This window comes from Paramormyrops kingsleyae, chromosome 2, assembly GCF_048594095.1.
Source record: "Paramormyrops kingsleyae isolate MSU_618 chromosome 2, PKINGS_0.4, whole genome shotgun sequence".
NCBI lineage: Eukaryota > Metazoa > Chordata > Actinopteri > Osteoglossiformes > Mormyridae > Paramormyrops > Paramormyrops kingsleyae.
The window spans coordinates 38,666,907-38,684,642 of NC_132798.1; the positions used below are offsets into that span (position 1 = coordinate 38,666,907).

At 45.2% G+C, this 17,736-nt stretch overlaps 1 protein-coding gene across 4 annotated transcripts; it reads right to left on the bottom strand.

Annotated features, from left to right (window-relative positions):
• Positions 1–32: 32 nt before the first annotated feature.
• On the bottom strand, positions 33–11,315 carry LOC111847236 (acyl-CoA dehydrogenase family member 11-like). Of its 4 annotated transcripts, none has more exons than XM_023818244.2 (15): positions 11,166–11,315; positions 10,441–10,750; positions 9,961–10,193; positions 9,722–9,821; positions 9,515–9,632; positions 9,201–9,343; positions 6,183–6,332; positions 2,716–2,810; positions 2,361–2,460; positions 1,941–2,081; positions 1,696–1,788; positions 1,471–1,578; positions 1,069–1,240; positions 933–999; positions 33–543 (listed from the first exon to the last, which is right to left on the bottom strand). In XM_023818244.2, exons 2-15 carry the CDS (start codon positions 10,705–10,707, stop codon positions 429–431), a joined length of 1,902 nt encoding a protein of 633 aa, XP_023674012.1. In that variant the 5' UTR covers positions 10,708–10,750; positions 11,166–11,315; the 3' UTR covers positions 33–428. The 4 variants fall into 4 exon arrangements, with proteins under 4 accessions (XP_023674012.1, XP_023674014.1, XP_023674010.1 ...); XM_023818246.2 differs by having other exon boundaries at positions 9,961–10,088; positions 11,174–11,281; XM_023818242.2 differs by having other exon boundaries at positions 11,174–11,281.
• Positions 11,316–17,736: the final 6,421 nt, after the last annotated feature.

Sequence of the window (17,736 nt, forward strand, 5' to 3'; positions counted from 1 at the left end):
TAAAATATTAGAAATTCAAAAATAATCACATACCGGTCTTTAACATCTTTAATAAGCAGCATTAAAACAATTTAATACCAGCCCTAATTAACTATAAAATATCCGTACAGGGCTGATTTAGGCGTATAAGGACCCTTCATTTGTCCACCTACATTTGTTAACAGCTTTATTAGAAGTCATTATGTGTTAAGAGGAATAAGGAATAAGGGACCAAAAAATCAATGACTTACGTCATATTCATCTTTTTTACCTACCAAAGAAATTCACCAGCATTTATAACAGGAAAACAAAAAAAGCATTTGGATTTAATTTTACAATTTTTTTTCTTCCATTTTTGGTGCAATGCTATATGAATATCTCATGAATACAGAACTTTGGTAGTATAGGGACCCCACATTCATGTGATCACAGGTTCAGCCAAGTGCTGTTCAGGGTCCTGGCATCCCTTCATACACCAAAGCTGTGTCTGCAGCTGGGCTCTCTGAGTCATAGCAGCCGTTCTGTTCCTTGGTGGCCACGCAGCAGAGGTCCTGTTCACACCACCTGTGGTAGTAATGAGAGATTGCTGTGACCATTTCCTTTAACACAAAGGGGCAACACAGTATCAATAATGCTCTGCTGATGAAAAACAGTAATCGAACCAGGTGCATCAATTCAAGTCTAACTCAAGAAGGTCTTCAATATATCAGGTCATGTCCATCTCCACGATGGGCAGTTCCAAATATCTAATTCTGATATCAAGCAAAACATTTTACTATACACTAACTGTATACTTAAAAATCCATCCATCCACCCACCAGACACTTATGTTGGGCAGGGTAACAGTGGGACCTGAAACATAACCCAGGAAGCCTAGTCCTGCCTTAAAGATATAATATGTAATAATTAATGAATCGTTAGATGAAGCAGGTAAGTAGTTACATGGGGATTACCTGAGAGTAGCGTAAATGTCTGTTTGGCTTGCTCCCTCCCATGCAGCTTGATCCACCATTAGGGCCCCTAGGCAGGTAAAAACAAGAAAGGTTAGGTGGCTGAAATCGGTTCAGCAGTTAATTTTTCAGGACTTACCCATATAGATGCGTGCTATGCTGAAAGCGAGATCTCGAGCTGCTAGTTCAGTGTAGCTGGGGAGCCTCTGAGTAGAGGTCTGCACAAAACTCCCCAGCCTAATAAGGGCACCATCTATGGCTGTCACTGCAGGACGCAAAGCACTTTTTCCTTTGGCTGTCCTTAGCTTTTCCTGAACAAAACATAAGATGGATAGAGGACAAAAGTCAACATCTTACAGTCAACCACTTCAGTTAATGTTCCAAATTGCAATGGAAAGGACTACATCATAAAGCATTTAGTACTTATGCATAGTTTTCTGATATTACTATTGCAGCATCCAAATAAACAGTCAAGAAAGTGACCACAAAAAATAATCAATATCATGTTTTTGTAACGCAAAGTATACTTCCTTCCTCTCACCTTGACATCAGTAAAGAAGGCCTCCAGCACCTGCCCATGACTCTTGATCATACATCGAAGTACATCCAGTGACAGGATATTGGTGGTTCCCTCCCAGATAGTCAGCACCTCAGGGGAAAGGAGAGACAACAGACAGGATAACACTATGCACAGCAGACAAAACAACAGCTGTTTCCTTTGTTGTTCACCAAAATCCCATGTAAACTTTCAAATGACAGAACATACTTGTGCATCCCGTAGCATTGTGGGTAATCCAGTGTCCTCCATGTATCCCTGGCCCCCAAAACACTCCAATCCCTCAGACACCACAGACACAGCCTAAGGAGCAAAGAAATATGCTGGCATAATGCAGGTAAAGTGAAATAATAATAAAAGAAATAGTAACAAATACTTTCCCAAGAAGCTAATTATTTTGCTATAAGTTGAAAGAATCCCATGAAGTGCTGGGAGGGACCTGCTGCCATGCTCACCTGTTTTCCTGTGTACAGTTTGGCCACCGGTGTGAGAAGGCGAAGCAGGTGAAGCTCAAGAGGTGAAGCTAAGCCGTTCTCTTCTCTGCCCAGCAGCCGACACACTTCCATCATCAGCAGAAAGGCAGCGCGGGTCTCCACCTACAAATTCAAAACAAGGCAAAGATAGTGACCAGAATGCAAGGCAGACTTCCCCTAAAAACAAACCAAAAGTATATATTGAAAACTAAGACTTGAAAACTGAGCTGTGGTAAATGAGACTGGCTTTTAGAGTATCATTAAAATAAAAGTTGAATTACAGAAGGGTCAGATATTGTGATGTGGTCATTCTGTCAAAGTCAATTTATAGGAAAGTCAAAAGTCTTATGACAGAAGGGGAATGCCTGTAGCAGGTTTAGGAGCAGGTACGACAGCTGCCACCTCCATCCTCGCCATGGTCTGTACATGCAAGGAGTGCTCCTTAAGGAACTTCCCAAAGACAAAGCGTTTTTTGGCATATTCCCTGCCCAGCTGGATGATCCTGAGGGGAATGGAAAAACACCTGGAATTCACAGTGGATCCCCGCCCTACTGGGCATTGGAGGGCTGTGTGCAGTTCAAACATTTACTGGAAGTCATTCCAGGGCTAACATAGTAAATCTGCAATTGTGCCTCTCATTAACAACTAACAATTGCAGTTTATACTTCAATATTTGAATTATGCATTACTTGTGTAGTTGCTACCAGTGAATCATGGGTGTTATAGCTAAAGGATGTAGCAGAATGTGAAACAGTACCTCCTCATGGCAGCTACAGCAGAAACAGTGTTATGGATGCGGGTGATCGTGAGCATGCTGGCTATCGATGCCACTCCTCTGCCCTCAGCTGAGATCTGGTACAGAGGTTGAGGTCAAAGCATTGATGGAGACAATAGGAGTTTACTACTGTGAGATCAAGCTTAAAAACATTACTTAGTCCAGATCATTAAGGCCTGTATAGCAGAGAAAAGGAAATGGCATTGCAACAGCAGGATACTGTGTTTAAATGGTCAGATTCCTAAAGGTAATAACAATACCATATTTTCTCAAATAAAAACCAGGATTCAATTAAAAGCTGTGTCGCAGATAATAGCCAGGGGTGTAAATAAAGGCCAGTCCCCAAATACAGGTCGGGAACAAATACCAAAGGTGGATAACTGCTGGGGCCTCATTTATAAAGATTTCACAAGAATGAATTACAGAAGAAATACTGCACACACATTTATGTAAAGATTTTGAAATTTATAAAGTAACAAAATAAATACAATCGACCCTTCTGCATCACAACTTTCCCCATTGTGGTACCGATATATTAACAGGTCGACATAGGAAATTAAATGGGAATATTTTAAAGTTTTGTGAAAGCTGCAAACGACACACAAAAAAGTTTAGTAACTTATAAATGCATAGAATATATATACAGTGGTACCTCAGAACTCGAACTTAATCCGTTCAGAACTCGGGTTAGAATCCTAAAAAGTTCGAGTTATGATCGAATTTTCCCCATAAGAAATAATGGAAAACCAATTAATTGGTTCCCAGCCCCATTTAAACACAAAATGAACAGGATAAAACAAGAAGAGCACATATTGTACATTTATCAAAACAGTCATTTGTTAAGTAAGAAAACAAATGTATCTAAATAACGTGTAAAGTAAAAAAATTTTTTAAAAACATGTCCTGTCCCGATCATCCGCCCCTTCCGTGTGCCACACCCCCTCGTTACCTGGTGTGGAATCCTTGTGTGATCAGCTGTTTCTGGTTGTTGTCATTAGTCCTCTGTATTTAATCCGCATTTCAGTTCGTTTCCCCAGTCCGGTCATTGTATTGTCCGTCTACGTTTTGTCTGCCTTACCTGTAATTAAACCCCATATTCCCCGATACCCTGACGTCTGCGCCTTTGTCTCCATTCCGTCCCTGCTCGGCATGACAATATTATTATACTTAAATGTATTAATAAGAAATCTTAATTTTTAAATGCATTTTATTATATAATAATTACTGTTACTGTCTATCATTGTCTAAATCTATTTTTACTGACTAAATACATGTATTCAGCTAGTGTAAACATGCACGATGCTATCACAGCGAATGCGAGGCTGAGACTGAAGCGTTACCCTTTGTTTCCGCTGAGAGACGTGGTGTGTAACTCATTTCCCATGCATACAAGTTATCTTGGGTTGCCGTTCACGGTTCGACTTCTGAGATTCAGATCGCGTTCTAGGTCATTTTTTTTCGAACTGGTTGGTTCAACTTTTAAGAAATTCGAGTTCTAATGAGTTTGACTACTGAGGTACCACTGTATATAGTGCTGGTTTGGAGGACACAAATCATGTTTATGGCAGCCTCTCACATGATAACTACCAGAAAACTTTGTATCTTGCATTTCTTTGCTCTGCTGACATGCTTGCTTTGCTCACCAAGGGGACCAAAATTTTTATTTGGTTTTTCCAGATTGTGGGGAGCCTGCACCCCTAACCCCTGTGATGTGGAAGGGTCAACTGTAAAACATACCCTGAATAGGTTTGCACATGTACGAATGGTCCACAGCAGTTGTACAAATGTTTCAGAGGAAGCAAAAAAGCGACATCTAGAGTTCAGATTGTTACGTGCCGCTGTTTTTACTCCGCCTACACATCCGAACTCCGCCCACAACCATGCCCACTCGGCCTGCCCTAGCTCCACCTCCACCTCCGGGCCCCGCCTTCGATTCCCGCACGTCATCGTCACTTCCGTCCGGCGAAGGATAACAGCCGGACAGAAACACACTTCGGGAGCTTAGCTCATTTTCTTGGTTTATTGTTGGATTGCTTTCTTTGGTTTGGATTACTCGTGTATGACATTTTGATTTCTTGGTTTACGATTCTTTGCCTTACCCCTTTTCTGTACTTTTGCCCGGTCTGCTTGATTTTCTGGTTATCGATCTTTTGCTTGTTTTTGGTTTACGTCTTAGCGCGCCCCTCAAACTTTGACGCTTTGCTGTATGTATGTTCTGTGTGATTGTTTGGTGCATAGGGAGTGATTGCCGGTTTTGGTTTGGAACTTTTTGTGAATGCTTTTGGATAGGGAGTGAGGAGTAGCACTTGTTAGTTGGTTTTGCACTTAGTTAAGTTACAATTGGGTTGTGTTTGGTAGTTGGGTTTTTGTTTCTTATTTTGGCGATAATCACTCCTGAGTCTTTCTGCACCTAGACCATTTGTTCTGTGTCTGTCTTGCGTGAATAAAATATAAAAACTATAAAAATATCCCCTTTGTCCACGTGTGTTCCCTTGTGCACCACACCTTGTGTTTCCCTTGTTCCCCATTCCCCGTTCCCTTCCTCTGTTATGCCCTAACCCTAGACTAGGGTCGTAACAAGATAGAAATGTGCATCTAAGTTGCATTTACTCAATTTACATCAACTAACATTCAATATTTGTTTTATTGCTTTAAATGAATGGCTTAATATGTTTAATTTATGAAGGTAAGTTGCGATGTTGTTTATATGTAGGTAATATCCTGTTTTTCATTTCAGATTTTGTTTGCAACTAAATCTGATAGTTATTAGATATTAAACTGTGCTGTAAAACCAGAAATGTTTGTAGTAACTCATGAAATGTTTTGTTTTTATGTTGTGACACCTGGGTGTATTTACGGCAAACTCTGGTATGTGGTCATACTACACACAAGTTAAGTTGATTGTATGAATAATTTACATGCCAATGATGAAAAGTTAACTTTTATGAATATACATTTATAAGGCAATTACTGGTACTGTTAACCAGCTCTTATGATTCTGATAGCCTTGCAATATTGTAATCTGCCATTATACAGCTTGTTTTAAGACACTTTTCCAATAAATGTACCCAGGACGTCTTGTAGAGTTTAATGTGACGCAATGGTGGTGTTTGATTCAATCATATATAGGATTTGTATTAGCAGTGTAATGCAGTAACAGAGGGAATTAAATATAATGTCCTGCCTCTAATACAAGCCTGCCTCAAATAAAAGCATGTTACTTCTGCAGCTTAGGTAAATAAAGGCTCCAGCAACTATTTGAGGAAACATAGTATACATGGACAAGCAATTTAACCCAGACATATTATGCTACAACACAGTCTACTCGTCATGGATTAAAGATTTATTTTGAATCCTACCTTCTCTTGGTTTTCAGAATAACTTTTGATATTATGCAATTACGGGCAAGTGTGTGTGAGAGACAGACAGCAAACACTGGGATTACTGACCCTGTGAGCTGGGAAGCCATCCAGCAGCAACTCAGCTGTGGGCACCTGTCGTGTCCCCAACTTATCTTTCAGCCGCTGCACCTCAATGCCCTTCAGTTCCCCCTTCTCATCCCGCAGTGTTGCAAAAAACAGAGAAAGCCCTCTGCTGCCCTGGAAGAGAAGCATTTCATAGCCTCAAATAACCATTTTTATTCATGTGTAATAATAATAAAGAATAACCAGGGTTGGGAAAGTTACTTTTAAAATGTACTGCATTACAGATTACTGAATACATGCTCTAAAGTGTCATTTGGAACATATTCTGTAAGATTACTACAAGTTAGGTACCGTGATCTAAATGTTTAGGATTACTTTCCAAACTTGAACATAAATATAATGGATATGGAAGAGAAATAAATTCATTCAATTTCTTGGTTAATTTCAAATTTATGTTACATTCAAATGCTTGTACTTTATTTCAACTGAAAACTGAAAAACAGTTAACATGTAACTGCACAATAATTTGAAGGGCATCAATCATTTAAATTAGGGATGGGCCAATCCACATTTCCTGAGTTCCAAATCCGATTCCCATACACAACTACCAATACCGATAGATTCCAATACAACAGCTCTTTTTACATTAATATTTTAAGATGGTAAATACACTATATTGCTGAAAGTATTGAGTCACCTGCCTTTACACACACATGAACTTTAATGACATCCCATTCTTAATATATAGCCTTTAATATGGAGTTGGCCCACCCTTTGCAGCTATAACAGCTTCAACTCTTCTGGGAAGGCTGTCCACAAGGTTTAGGAGTATGTTTATGGAAATTTGTGACCATTCTGCCAGGAGAGCATTTATGAGGTTGGAGGAGAAGGCCTGGCTTGCAGTATCCCCTCTAATTCATCGCAAAGGTGTTCTATCGGGCTTAGGTCAGGGCTCTCTGCAGGCCAGTCAAGTTCCTCCACATCAAACTCGCTTATCCATGTCCTTATTGACCTTGCTTTGTGCACTGGTGCGCAGTCATGTTGGAACAGGAAGGGGCCATCGCCAAACTGTTCCCACAAAGTTGGGAGCATGAAATTGTCCAAAATGGCTTCACATGCTGCAGCATTAAGAGGTCCTTTCACTGGAACTAAGGGGCCAAGCACAACCCCTGAAAAACAACCCCACACCATAATCACCCCTCCAACAAACTTTACACTTGGCACAATGCAGTCAGGCAAGTACCGTTCTCTTAGCAACCACCAAACCCAGACTTGTCCATCGGATTGCCAGACAGAGAAGTGTGCGAGACAGAGTCCAGTGGCGGTGTGCTTTACACCACTGCTAGCAGCACAGAGGCTATATCGGGTCCCATGTCCCACTCTTACTAGTGTGAGGAAGTAATTAAAAGGCCAATTAGGATGTTGGGTTACATCTCTAGGTGTGTGGAGTTTAAGTCAAGGGAGGTGATGCTAAGATTATACAATTCCTTGGTAAGACCCCACCTAGAATATTGTGTGCAGGTTTGGTCACCATACCTTAAAAAGTACATTTCTACCTTGGAAAGGGTTCAAAGTAGGGCTACAAGAATGATTCCTGGTCTCCCAGGTTAGAGGACCAGAATCTGTTCAGCCTCAAGCAAAGGAGACTAAGGGGGAACATGATCCAAGTATAATAGATCTGGATACTGTTCAGCCAAATGGCTACTTCAATAGTAGTTTAAAGTTTGGAGGTCTGTAGCTAATGACTCTGCATACAGTTGGCAACTTCTGCACACTGTGCGCCTCAGCATGTGTTGTCCCCGCTCTGTGATTTTACGTGGTCTACCACTGAGTTGCTGTTGTTCCCAAATACTTCCACTATGTTATAATACCACTAACAGTTGACCGTGGAATATTTAGTAGCAAGGAAATTTCACAAATGGACTTATTGCACAGGTGGCATCCTATCACGGTAGAACAACTGAATTCCCTGAGTTCCTGAGAGTGACCCATTCTTTCAAAAATGTTTGTAGAAGTAGTCTGCATGCCTAGGTGCTTGATTTTATAAACCTATGGCTATGGTAGCAATTGACACACCTGATTTGGAGGGTTGTCCCAATACTTTTGCCAATATAGTGTCTGTGTGTGTGTATGTGTGTATATGGAACTCACATAGCATTGTAATGTTCCTATTTGTTTGAATGTGAAATATTAATGGAATTTCCACAAATTAACAGCATTATGTTGTGCAGGATTGGTCACTTCCGTTATTTAATCTCTTTGGTAAGTTAGTGCTTTTTTTCCCAACACTAGGGGCATGGATGACATCCCTAAATAAACTATGTGATACATACTGAATATCACAAATTTAGTGTTAAAAAATGTACCAAGTGAAACAAACTAATCTCTTGAGTGATCTACATATTTTTGAAAGGTAACTGTATATTGACTTTGTCAGTCTATATGTTAACTGCAATGGAATACAATTACTCATATTTTGTGACACCATCACATGTATTTTGTTACTTCAAAACACTGCAAATAACATTAGTTTTAATAGCAACAGGGTGACATATCTTAATATGATATGCTTTACACAATAAAATATATAACTTGATATTTTTATGAATTTTACTATATTTATAACAATACTATATGTTCCTAGGCCTTACTTTATGGTACAATCACATGACTCTAGCTATGACAGAACTATGTAATTTGGATTTTGCTCATTTCTGGAACTGCAAAACTTAAACTGCAAATATTTAATTGCTCCTGATACTCAGTTAATTTAGAATTTTAAAATATATTATTATTACGATTATTGGTGCTTTTTAGAAGAAAGCATCGCTAAGTAATATCTCGCATTTTAGCTCTATATAAAAAGTTATGTTTGAGTTTTGTGGAGTATAGAATTAGAGATTTTATAAAAAAAAACTAGAAAAATGCATGCAGTTTGCAACCTTATGTATTCAAACAGCATGAACCAGTTGCTTAAAAACTATGCATACTGTTGCCATATGAGTGTTATGTGGCGATGAATGACATGTGATGCACACTGACCTGTAGTGTGTGTCCCTCTGGGTCCGCCACTCTTGCGAGAGTGAGTGTCATGTTGGCATCAGTCGCTGAGGTGAACCATTTGTACCCATAAAGCTTGTAGGTCCCATCTGCTTGTTTATGAGCAATAGTCTCTGTCCCGCTACCTAAGGAAGGAAACATAAGTACTGCAGCTATAGCAAATCTGCAATTAGTTCCACCAAACACAGTTTAAAACTTGTGTTTGTCCCATCAGAATTTCAGCACTGAAAACTAACATGACACCCAATTCGTATTTAACAGCACTGGAAAAAAAACAGATTGCTGGATGATCGTACCCACATCCGAGCCACCCTTCCGCTCCGTCATCCACTGGCCGGACGTCCAGAACTGCTGAGGGTCACGAGAGGTCAAACGCTGAAATGCATTCTCTGTGATTTCAGTCATCCCTAGGGACTACAGAACAAAATATACAGTAAGACCCAGTGACATAGAAGTCATAACACCAGAAAAGTCAATGGACAAGCACCGTTACAGACGGTCACCTCAATCACTTTGGCTGCACCATCCGTCATCGCCAGTGGACAGGTATACAGTCCCGCCGAAGGAGAGTATAGGTATATTTTGGACATTTGATAAACACGACTGTAAAATACACCACATAATCATTTTATAACAAAATACAAAGTATTAACAGAATTACAAGCTACATGAAAGCAGAACTTTATTATGAAGTTGGTTTTACTACATTAATCGGATTGATTTGGTTGATCCATGATAATACCTCCACTCTCCATGTACCCTCTCATATCCTGCAGCTATAAGGCCCTCCTGGGCAGAGATCTCCTTCATGCGGTTCCAGGCGGGGCAGGTGAAAATCCGGTCCACTCGATGGCCCCATGCATCATACTGCTGAAGATGGGGTGGATTCTTTTCACATTGACGGCCAAGAGCATCAACTTCACTCACCAGCCTTTCTCCAAACCTAGCCAAGTCAGCTTTGATTGCATCCTTTACCTGAAGTGCACAAAGGTAAAGTGGTTTGAAATCATTGTTCCTGCTCCTTCAGCTCAGATAAATTCCCACAGCCTACAAAAATTAATCTCAGTTCAACTTTAGTTTGCCAACTCCTTGAGGTTTTCTCTTATTGTTACGCTGACTCAAAATAGTGCTGGCACATCTCCTTGGTGCTGTGTATATTTACAGTAGGTTATTGGGAAATGATAATCACATTTTAAATCCTGGTTACTGATTCGGGACAGACCTCAAATGGCAGGTTTCTTTTTAGGTACTTTTGCAGCAAAGCGTCTTCATAAAAAGGGTTACTGATCTGCGGTCTCTCCTGGAAGAAGCTGCCGATGGAGGACCTGAAGAAGATTGGCTGTTCTGCCGCTTCCCTATGCACTTCGAATGTCCTTGGCCGTCCCCGGACGCTGAACGCTGTGCTGCTACCAGAAAGGAGACGGCCACGTCCCGGGGAAGGTCGCAAACTGCGACCGACCCGCGGCAAGCTCGCAACGTAGGCTGCCATCAGGAGAGGTTACGATCAATTTAACCAGCTCACAAATTCTGCTCTGTAAAATTGAGAGGATAAATAAATAATAAACACACATGTTCTTCCGCCGCACCTTGGAATGAAAATATATGAAGTAGGTCAAAAGTCATCACGGAATGAAACACCATAATAGGTCTCTCGAGTCACACAACAGTCAACACACTGCAGGAAGCTTGTGGAAAATTCAGTATGAAATTAAAATTCATATTTTTAAATATAAGGAGTACTTTAAAAATCCTTAACTTGTTTTTATAACCTCACGCTATTCTTCCAGTATGTTTGGATTTCTAATTGCATTGCGTGAGACATATATTAAAATGCTACAACAACGCATAATCGCATGCATTTAGTAAATCGTTTTTACGATTTACTAAATGCATGCGATTATGCGTCGTTGTAATTACATTATTATTTTACAACTTTATACGCTTTACCTCCCTACCGTTAAAACCTCTCTTTTGCCACCTTCCTGCAACAAGGCATAGAGAGCAAAAACAAGGGTTAGGAAAGCGGTATTTCCGGTAATGCACATGGGAAGGTTTCAAAATAAAAGCGTCTCAGTAGGCAACAACATTTTTATGAACTAAGCATTTCATGAAAGCGGACCCCATGGATTGACAACCATGTCGCAACTACGTTTGATCTAAATCATTACAGGTGTCATAGAATGAAAACTGACTTTATCTCGACGCTGTTGAAGCGTGGTAAATTTGGTTTTATATTCGATATTCGTTTGATATTCGGATTTGCCTCCCCTATATCTTTGAAACAACACCACCAAAAATCACAAAAGTCACACTCTCTGTTTCAGGAGAAAATGCAGATTGTACTACAACATTGTATAGTGAGTGATATGTTCATTAATTATTGTAGTGACGAGGCATTTTCTGCGAAACTAATAAGCCAGCGTTGGAAGCGCAGCTTTTTGCTAGGGACCGTCTACAAAGTCTAAAGTGCATTCTGGAGAACCAAGCATTGCTGCTGGAGCTTTTCTGCTAAGATTTTTTAATACAAACATCTGTGAAATTTCAATAATTTCACATTCATACTAAACCAATTTCTCCCACTTCAGAGGTTGTAGTGGTTGTCAGAGGTGTTCCCTGACTTATTACAGGTGGAATTTTTCAGAAATATCTAACCATGAGTGTACAGTAATTCAATAAGTTTTTTGGAAAATTACTGTAAACCACACGAATGGATTTCTCTCACTTCAAAGGTTGTAGTGGATGGCAAAGGTGATCACTGACTTACTACAAGTGGAATTTCTCTGAAATATCCAACCATGAGTGTACAGTAATTCATTACTGAAATGATCTTGCAAATTAGGCCATGAAGTGTATATGTGACCAGAAAATGAACTCTGCAAATGAAGTAGGACAGGATAAAATATCTAACCAGTTGTCTTAACTGTAACAGAGAATGGAAAAATTACTGAGTTGGGGAGACTTCAAATGGTTGGTCAAGGTGAGAATAGTGGGCCTGAAAGCAAAACAATAAGGGCGAAGACTGGTGGCAAATAAAATCAATATCCAAAATGGATAAATTAGAAAAAAGTAGTGTGTCACAGAAATGACCTGGAGACAGAAATGTGGTTCAGAATCCCAGATCATCAAGGAAGTTTAATTTAAGAATGCAAATAATAATTATTATTATATAATATCAAGAATGATATGTTGTTTGTTGTTTGTTGTCTGTATTTAAACGGCAGGAGTATTAGGAATAAAATTCATGATTTAGAGGCTTTTATCTCATCGGACTCATGATATTATAGGAATAATGGAAACGTGGTTGAGAGAAAAGGATGGACAAGAATATAATATGGATGGTTACACATTGTTCCGTAAAGACCGTATAGGTAAGAAGGCAGGTGGTGTTGCAGTATATGTAAAAGAAAACTTGCAGGCAAGGGAGCTTACTGATATAAGTAAAACTACGGAAGCTATATGGGTAATTAGATGCTAAAAACTCAAATAGCCTAATTGTCGGTGTTTGTTACAGAGCACCTAATGTAGCTGCCAAGGAAAGCAGGTTGTTATACAGTGATATTAGGATTATGAGCAATAAAAATGATGTGGTAGTTATGGGTGATTTTAATCTACCGGGGATGCAGTGTGTCAGCGTCCGGGTAGCGAGCTGGCGGTCAAGCAGGCAAGCAGAGCCGTGGATCGGGATTGACGGGGTTTATTCGACGAACAGGCAGGGAAATCGAGGCTGGACATCGAACAGGACATTACATCACAATGACAAATCTAGGGTACACTGACTGAGACTAGGACTAAATACATGAGACTAGGCAAACGTAACAGGCAACAGGTGAGATACATCAGGTTTCGACAGGAGGTATTGAGGGGGCGTGGCACACACGAGGAGCGTTCGGAGCTGAACGTGACAGAACCCCCCCCCAAAGGCGCGCACACCGGGCGCGCCCGAGGGGAGGCGACGGACGAGACGAGGGGCAGGAACTGAAAAACAAAAAGCAAGACATCAACGAGGAAGAGGGAACAAGACAGAAGCACAAAACAGGTATAGGGGCAAAACCCACGACAAAACCCCACACAAGACCGGAAACGCGGACAGACAGACAGAGAAGGGAGACACGGAGGAAGCACCCACAGGCGACACGAAGGGGCCAGGAGTGCACGGAGGAGGAACACAGGGACGAGCAGGAGAAACAGGCAGGACGAAGAAAGGAGGAGCAGACAGGGGAGACCAGACAGGCACGGAAGGGGGACAAAGGGGAGCCCGAGGGAGCCCAGGCGGGCGACGGGTGGTGGCCGGAGGGGCCGCAGGCGACAGGAAGGAGGGAGCAGGAGGGAGCAGGAGGGGACCACGAAGGGAACAAGGAGACAGGGTGAGGGACAGACGGAGGAGACAAGGAGGGAGTCGGAGGGGCCAACAGCAAAGGGAAGGAGGAGGGGGAAGCAGCAGCCAGCGAAGGCGCCGCCACAGCGGGCGAAGGCGCCGTCCGCCGACGCGCCGGCGCAGGGGGACCCGCAGGCGACCGACGCGGAGTCGGAGGCGGGACCGAGGCCGGGGGACGAGGCCACAGAGGGGGACCCGCAGGCGACCGCCGGGCTGGAGCAGGAGGAACCACAGGCGGGCCCCGAGCCCCAGCCAAAGCGAGCGAGGGCGAGTCAGGGGGCAGGGCGGGCGGGACCACGGCCCGACGTCTATGTCCCCTCCCCTTGCGGGACACAGATAGGCGGGGTCCTGGGGAATGTCGGCCTTGCCGGGGCAAGGGCGTGGGAGTCTCAAGGGAGGTCCATAGGGCAATCCCAGAGGGATCCCATTCAAGGCCTTCCTCCTCCCCGGAGGAAGGAGCGGCAGCCAAACAGTTTGGGACCTCCTCGGGGACAGTGAGCAGGGCTGGGGGAATTCGAGGCAGGGCCTCAGGTGAGGATGCAGGTGAGGATGCAGGCGTGGCTGCAGGCGGTGCAGCTGGAGCCGCGGGCGTGGCCGCAGGCTGGACGGGCTGGACAGGAGAGCCGGGCTGGACGGAAGAGCCGGGCTGGATGAGCAGAGCGGCGACCTCAGACGGTGCCGCGGGCAGAGCGAATGTGCGGCCATCAGGGGGCGCTGCAGGAGGAGCGGCGGCAGCAGGCCGCAGACGGAGCAGCTGCCTCAGGGTTTCTTCCACCCGGGCTAGCTGTTGGAGTGAGGAATCAGGGGCTGCCCTGGCAAACTCCCTGCGGAGTTGCTCCAAGAGCGGAGCTGCCTCCAGGGAGTCTTTTATGGCGGGTTCGCCAACCACCCGCCAGTACTGTTCCTGCAGGAGGTGAAACCTGCTGCCATCCTCCAGACAGGGCTGTGGCTCAGGAACCCTGTGGGATGCTGCAGCAGGCACCTTGGCCGTGTGGCCAGCAGGGGGCGCCTCGGCGGACGCCGCCAATACGTGGCCAGCAGGGGGCGCCTCTGGCGTGCGGCCAGCAGGGGGCGCCTCAGCGGGCGCCACCGTCACACGGCCAGCAGGGGGCGCCGCCTTCACGCGGCCAGCCGGGGGCACCTCGGCAGGCACCTCAGACACATGGCCAGCAGGGGGCGCCACCGTGGCCACCACAGGCAGTTCAGGAGCCGGCAGGACAGGCGAGACAGGCAGTTCAAGAGCCGGCAGGACAGGCGAGACAGGCAGGTCAAGAGCCGGCAGGACAGGCGAGACAGGCAGGTCAAGAGCCGGCAGGACAGGCGAGACAGGCAGGTCAAGAGCCGGCAGGACAGGCGAGACAGGCAGTTCAGGTGCCGGCAGGACGGGCGCCGCCACCACGCGGCCAGCAGGGGGCACCGCGGCGGGTGCTGCCATCACGCGGCCAGCAGGGGGCACCGCGACGGGTGCCGCCATCACGTGGCCAGCAGGGGGCACCGCGGCGGGTGCCGCAGCCAGAGTGGTGGCAGCTGCAGGGAATGCAGGCAGAGCAGGCAGGACAGGCGGGTCAGGTGGGACAGGCAGGACAGGCGGGTCTGCCGGCAAAGCGGCGGAAGCTGCAGCAGGCGGTGCCGCGGGCAGAGCGGCGGCAGCTGCAGCAGGCAGGACAAGCGGATCAGGCAGAGCTGCTGGCAGGAAGGCAGCAGGCAGCGCAGCCGTGGGCAGATCGGCGGCGGCAGCAGGCAGCGCAGCCGCGGGCAGATCAGCGGCAGCAGCAGGCAGCGCAGCCGCGGGCAGGTCGGCGGCAGCTGCAGGAGGTGGTGCCGCGGGCAGATCCGGATCAGCCAGGTCCGGAGCAGGCAGGAGGGGTGCCGAGCGCGTTGGCGCTGTCCCTTTAAGGGCTTTGGGCACCCGGGGAATTGCGTCTCTCACGGCGCTGATCCCTCTTCCGGGTAGGCGTTCTGGCCGGTAAGCACAAGCCTCCCAGGCGGGGAGCAGAGAGCAAGCTCCCAGGAAGAGCATTGGGGCTTCTTCCGCGGGTTCTCTGCTCCGCTTCTCCCGGCTGCTTGTCAGGCGCTGGCTCAAGCGGCGAAGGCATTTGCGTGCCCTTCGGAGGGGATAGTCCTGTCCAGGCGGGCGCTCCTCCTCAAGGAGATCCGCGCCCCGGTTAGCCAGAGCCAGGGCTATGGAATCCTCCCGGACCTCGGGCTGGGACCGCCAGTGCACAAACTCTTGCAGCAGACCGAGCCGTTGGTGCTCGGTCTGCCGCTTTGTGCTTTCTTGGAGATTTGTCATTCTGTCAGCGTCCGGGTAGCGAGCTGGCGGTCAAGCAGGCAAGCGGAGCCGTGGATCGGGATTGACGGGGTTTTTTCGACGAACAGGCAGGGAAATCGAGGCTGGACATCGAACAGGACATTACATCACAATGACAAATCTAGGGTACACTGACTAAGACTAGGACTAAATACATGAGACTAGGCAAACGTAACAGGCAACAGGTGAGATACATCAGGTTTCGACAGGAGGTAATGAGGGGGCGTGGCACACACGAGGAGCGTTCGGAGCTGAACGTGACACAGTGGGACATTGCGTCCCATTTTCATCTTCTGAAAATGAACTGGAGATGGTGGAATTAGTACAGGATTGTTTTTTTACTCAGTTTGTTAACACCCCTACCAGGGGAGATGCCATTCTTGATCTTGTTTTCTCTAATAACCAGGGCCCGGTATCTCGATAACGAACACTCTTAGCGCGCTGAGAAGATTCTTAAGATATATCTTATCAAAGTTGTTTACTTTTCTAAGTGTGTTCCCCGAACTGTCCCTTAGGAGGCTTCTTAAGACGTTGCCTCTTACGTGCGACGTTACGAGGAGCTGGCCACAGACACAGTGCTGAATTAGTTGACATCGATTGCTCGGGAATCGATTTTTCAGTTCATTTGCATGACAGCGTTAAGAAAGACAGCACATTCTATGCAAATTCTTCCAATAACATTTATTTCAATATGGGTTAACTTATCAGTAGCATGTCATAATGGAAAAATATATAAATTTAATCACCAAACTGTAGTTAATATTTTCATGTAACCTAGTGGCGGAGAAACGAACCAGGTATACAACAGGGTGCGAACTAGGGGGAGCAATCATAGTTGATTATTAGTTGATTGACAAACAGCTGCGGTTACTTATGTGCAACGCACTCTTAATTGGCCATTGGATTTTCTATAAAAGCAACCTACCTACACTAAACAAAGAGAGAGAGAGAAAGAAAGAAAGAAAAAAGAAAGAAAGAAAGAAACAGAGAGAGAAAAAAGATAGAGAAGATGGCAGAGAAGACGCCACGTAAAAAAAGGGCACCAAGCTTCTCATCTGAAGAACTAGAAATTTTGCTGGACGAAGTGAATGTCAATAAGACAACACTCTTCGCCAGCTTTAGAAACAATATTCATAACAGCACTAAGAAAAAAATATGGAGCGACATAGCCAAAAAGATGTCTGCCTCCAGTTCAGGTGCGCGCAGAGGCTGGCAGGATGTACGCAAAAAATGGCATGATTTTTCCAGCCATGCCAAAGCCAGAGCTGCTGCAGTCCGCAGAGACCGGGCAAGGACAGGTGCTGGGTCCAGTTCGGTGCCACCACTAACACCACTGGAGGAGAAGGCACTAGCAGTTATGGGAAAGGCAGCCTCTCATGGAGTCCCTGGGGGAATTGATGTGAGAAGAGGTGATGCTGAGCATGCCTCATGCTCACAGGCCAGACCATCACCTCCTCCCAGTACAGCATGCTCCCCAGGTACACAGACACCTGCAGCACCCTCCTCTCCTGGCAGCACCGAGTCTGAAGACCTCAGTACTCCACCGCGTCCAGAACGCACGTCCTTGCCAGCCCGACGTCGCTACAGCACAACACACAGACTGTCACCATGCCGTTGTAGCGAGAAACTGGTACATATTGAACAAGAGAAGTTGGTGGTTTTACGTGATATTCAGCGACAGTTGAGTGAAGCAAACGACCTTGCTCGACAGTCACTAGACCTGAAGACGGCCAATCTGGAGCTGGCCTCTTTCTGCTTGCTCACCCACGGCAGAATTAGCCCAGACAATACTGTCATGGGTGCTGCCAGGCCACTTCGCCACCAGGTCAGAG